Source organism: Rhinolophus ferrumequinum (genome assembly GCF_004115265.2).
Source record: "Rhinolophus ferrumequinum isolate MPI-CBG mRhiFer1 chromosome 15 unlocalized genomic scaffold, mRhiFer1_v1.p scaffold_54_arrow_ctg1_1, whole genome shotgun sequence".
In the NCBI taxonomy this organism is placed as follows: Eukaryota; Metazoa; Chordata; class Mammalia; order Chiroptera; family Rhinolophidae; genus Rhinolophus; species Rhinolophus ferrumequinum.
The window spans coordinates 2,148,770-2,151,983 of record NW_022680357.1 but is presented as its reverse complement, the minus strand read 5'-3'; the positions used below and the strand labels follow the sequence as shown (position 1 = coordinate 2,151,983).

General features: G+C 57.8%; 1 protein-coding gene across 1 annotated transcript; it reads right to left on the bottom strand.

Annotated features, from left to right (window-relative positions):
- Positions 1-195: 195 nt before the first annotated feature.
- On the bottom strand, positions 196-3,199 carry SNRNP25 (small nuclear ribonucleoprotein U11/U12 subunit 25). The gene is made up of 5 exons (XM_033101121.1): positions 2,964-3,199; positions 2,078-2,168; positions 1,734-1,839; positions 1,130-1,204; positions 196-683 (listed from the first exon to the last, which is right to left on the bottom strand). Exons 1-5 carry the CDS (start codon positions 3,003-3,005, stop codon positions 626-628), a joined length of 372 nt encoding a protein of 123 aa, XP_032957012.1. The 5' UTR covers positions 3,006-3,199; the 3' UTR covers positions 196-625.
- Positions 3,200-3,214: the final 15 nt, after the last annotated feature.

Below are 3,214 nucleotides of genomic sequence, written 5' to 3'. Positions count from 1 at the left end.
ACACACACTGAGAAGCGCCCTCCCTGCTCAGCCAGCAGTTCCAGCTGCTGCCCCAGGCCCCTCCATTTCCGGGAGCCAGGGGATGGCACCGCTGTACAGTCCTGCGGGCCAAGGCGGGAGGCCCTGCCGACGGCTGTGCTCTCACACACAGGCCCGTTTGTTTCTGCACAAGTAGAAGAGAAAGCCAGCTGCGTGTGGGGGACACACATTTATTTCCTCCTGGCCGTGGGGGACACAGTAATGGTCAGGTGGCCTCCGCAGCCCTCAGGACGCACCGGCCCCATTCTCTGCCCTTGCCTCCTGGGATGCCGCAGTGCCCGTCCCTCCTGCCGGGACCGTGGCTTGTGGACTTTTCCAGGTCAGAAGCAGAGAGGTTTATGCTGTACTCAGGGCCTGGCCCACAGCCCTGTGGCATCTGCCACGAGATGAGGGTGTTTGGGCTCAGGGAGGGGTCAAGCTCAGGTCACGAGCACTGGCTCGTCAGGTCCTAGTCCTGAGGGCCCAGGCTTCAGACAAGTCCACCTGTGCTCACTTTGACATTCTCCTGTGACAAGGGGACAGTGGCCCGAAGCTGCTTCCTGCTGGGCAGAGCTTGTCACCGGCACAGTTGTCCTCGTCCAGGGGTTCATTTTTGCCTCAGCTTTTTGATGAAAGACACCTCGTCCCGATTCCGGATACCATAACTGAAAGAGAAGGAAAGGTGTCAAGTGTCTGATCTCCAGAAGGGTACATCCAGGACTCCTCACCTGAGGCTGGTGAAAAACCAAGAAAGAACAGGTGGGAAGAGTGTGGCATCCAGGAGGGGGCAGTGGCCACACGTACCAGGGGGCAGCCTTTCACCTCCATGCACTCTTTCTCCCCTCTTCTGCCTCTGTGCTGCCCTGAACTGCCACTGGTGAGAAGCAGTAGGGCCCCTCACCCCTCTCCTCCACCCGCATTCTCCTCGTGGGGGCCCCCAGCGGGAGGCGTCAGCACAGCCAGGGTCCTCTGTAGGTCTCACAGAGTCCTCAGGAACTGACTGAGGATCCCTCCTTCCTGGGAGGGGGCCCCAGCCGTCTGGCAGAGCATGTGTAACCAGACGGCACCGCCCAAATGCCTGCCTGTAGCTCAACATGTGGCCTGGACTTACTCTCGGAGCTTCTTCCTGTCCTCTGTGAGCTTCTCTCCTGCAGAGGTCAGATGGTACGTTCTCCACACGTAGGGCCTGCAAGGTAGGGTTTCAGGTAAACCGTGAGCAGGGTGAGTGGAGCAGCTGGGATGCAGACGCTGTGACTGAGAGCGGCTCACGGTGCTCAGCTCTGTGGGCCCGGGGCAGCCGGCCGCCTCTTCTGGGCTGTTTCCTGTACACTGTGCACTGTGCCTGAGGCGGCTACAAGGAGGCCCGGCTCTATGAGGGCCGTGTGGGCCATGCAAGGGAGGAGAAGAACATCCAGGAGAAGTCCTGGATGTACCGTCTGTAACTAGGAGACCACTTCTGGACACATCACACATGCCCTAAGGTGTCCCTAAGTACAGATACCAGCTGCCTAGGTGGGGTGATGCAGATGAAAGAGCAGGTGATGCAGGACTCCCAGGCACAGAAGCACCTGCCCTGTCTGAAAGCTCCGGGCAGGGAGCGCATCACTTTAGTCAGTACTTTGTAACAGGGCTCAGTGACTAAAAAGCACACGGAGTCCTGTGGAGTCCCAGTCCAGCTCCCAGGAGGGGATGCAAAGAGCCTTGGCGCCACTTACCAGCTGATGTGTTGAATGCCGCCTTCCCGCTCCTGCCTGAGCTGCACGTATCTCTGGATGGCTTTCTTCAGGTCCAGGACTGTGGCATTCTGTACCACGACCACAGCTGCAACCAGGGACACAAAAGGGAGAAGATCCATGGTGGGAAGCCCCAGCCACAGCCTCAGGTGGGGGGAGAGGAACCCAGAAGCCCTGTCAAGCCTTGTTTCTGACCGAGGCTCAAATCTGGGTGGGTGGGCTTGTGGTTGCCCCAACACCCATGGGCATGGCCCCTGAGTGTCCCACTGACCAGCCCCTGTGAAAGCTCAGATTGCACGGCCTGAAGGGAGGAGGGCAGCACTTACGCATGACTTCTCCATCCATCTTGCACACTCGGACTGTCATTGCTTGGCCATACTCTAGGGCTATTTGGGAATTGACCTCTTCCAAAGTAACCTAGAAAAGACCAAGGGGGGAGGTGGGAGCCCTGGCTTTACCACCCCAAAACGACAACAAAGAAAAACAAGGTGGTACTGTCCAAAGAGTGGTGCAACGTTATATGAAAGATGAGAAAGGGAAAGGGTTCTTACTTATATATCAGGGTTTCCCAGTCCAGCACCTCAATCTCATGTGCCACCCACATTTCCCATTTAAAGTCCAAAGCGGACAGAGGCTCTGGAGAAAGGAGCACAGGAACAGGCAAGAAGGATGGATCCTTTCATCCAGGGGCTGGGTAGGAAGAAGAACCCTGGGCCTGCCCGTGCGTTCTGGGAGCCTCTGATCACCAGGATCCAAGCCCGGGCCTCTGGAGAAGGTTGAGGCACGTGTGCGATGATACACGTTGCCAATACAACTTTTAAGAAAATACAAGTTAACTTGAAAACTCCATGATGGACCAAAGAATACTGAAGCTTGAGAAGGGAAAAAACCGGCACTAACGATCTCGTCCTTCTTTTGTTGGCGATAGGTTTTACACCAACTTTGTGTTATGAACGTATTAAAATATTATTTTATTTATTTATTTATTTATTTATTGATTGATTTATTTATTTTGGCGCTTCTTTAATTTCCGCGCCCCACGGGAGAGCCCCGCTCGCCCCGCCCCAGGCTCGGCCCTGGTTAAGACCCTCATTTACGCCCAGAGGTGCCTTCCTGAGGCCTTTGGGCCACAGCCCCCATCAGCACCGCGCGGGATCCACACCCGACGAACGTCCCGGCGGGGCACGACGCCTGCACCCTGCCCGCGCGCACCTGGATCGGGAGATCGCAGAGCAGTGGGTCCTGCACCACCATGGCGAGACCCTCCTGGAACACGTCCACCGCCTCGGAGTGCGGCAGCGCCTCCTCTTCGTCCTCATCGTCGTCCTGCGCCTCGGGCTGTGCCGCCGCCTCCGCCGCCTCCAGGGCGCCTCGCTGCCGAGCGCGCTCCGCCCGCACCGTCCGTCTGCAAGACCGAGGCGCGGCGCTTTCGCCCGCGGAGCAAAACCCGCAGTCAGTTCCGA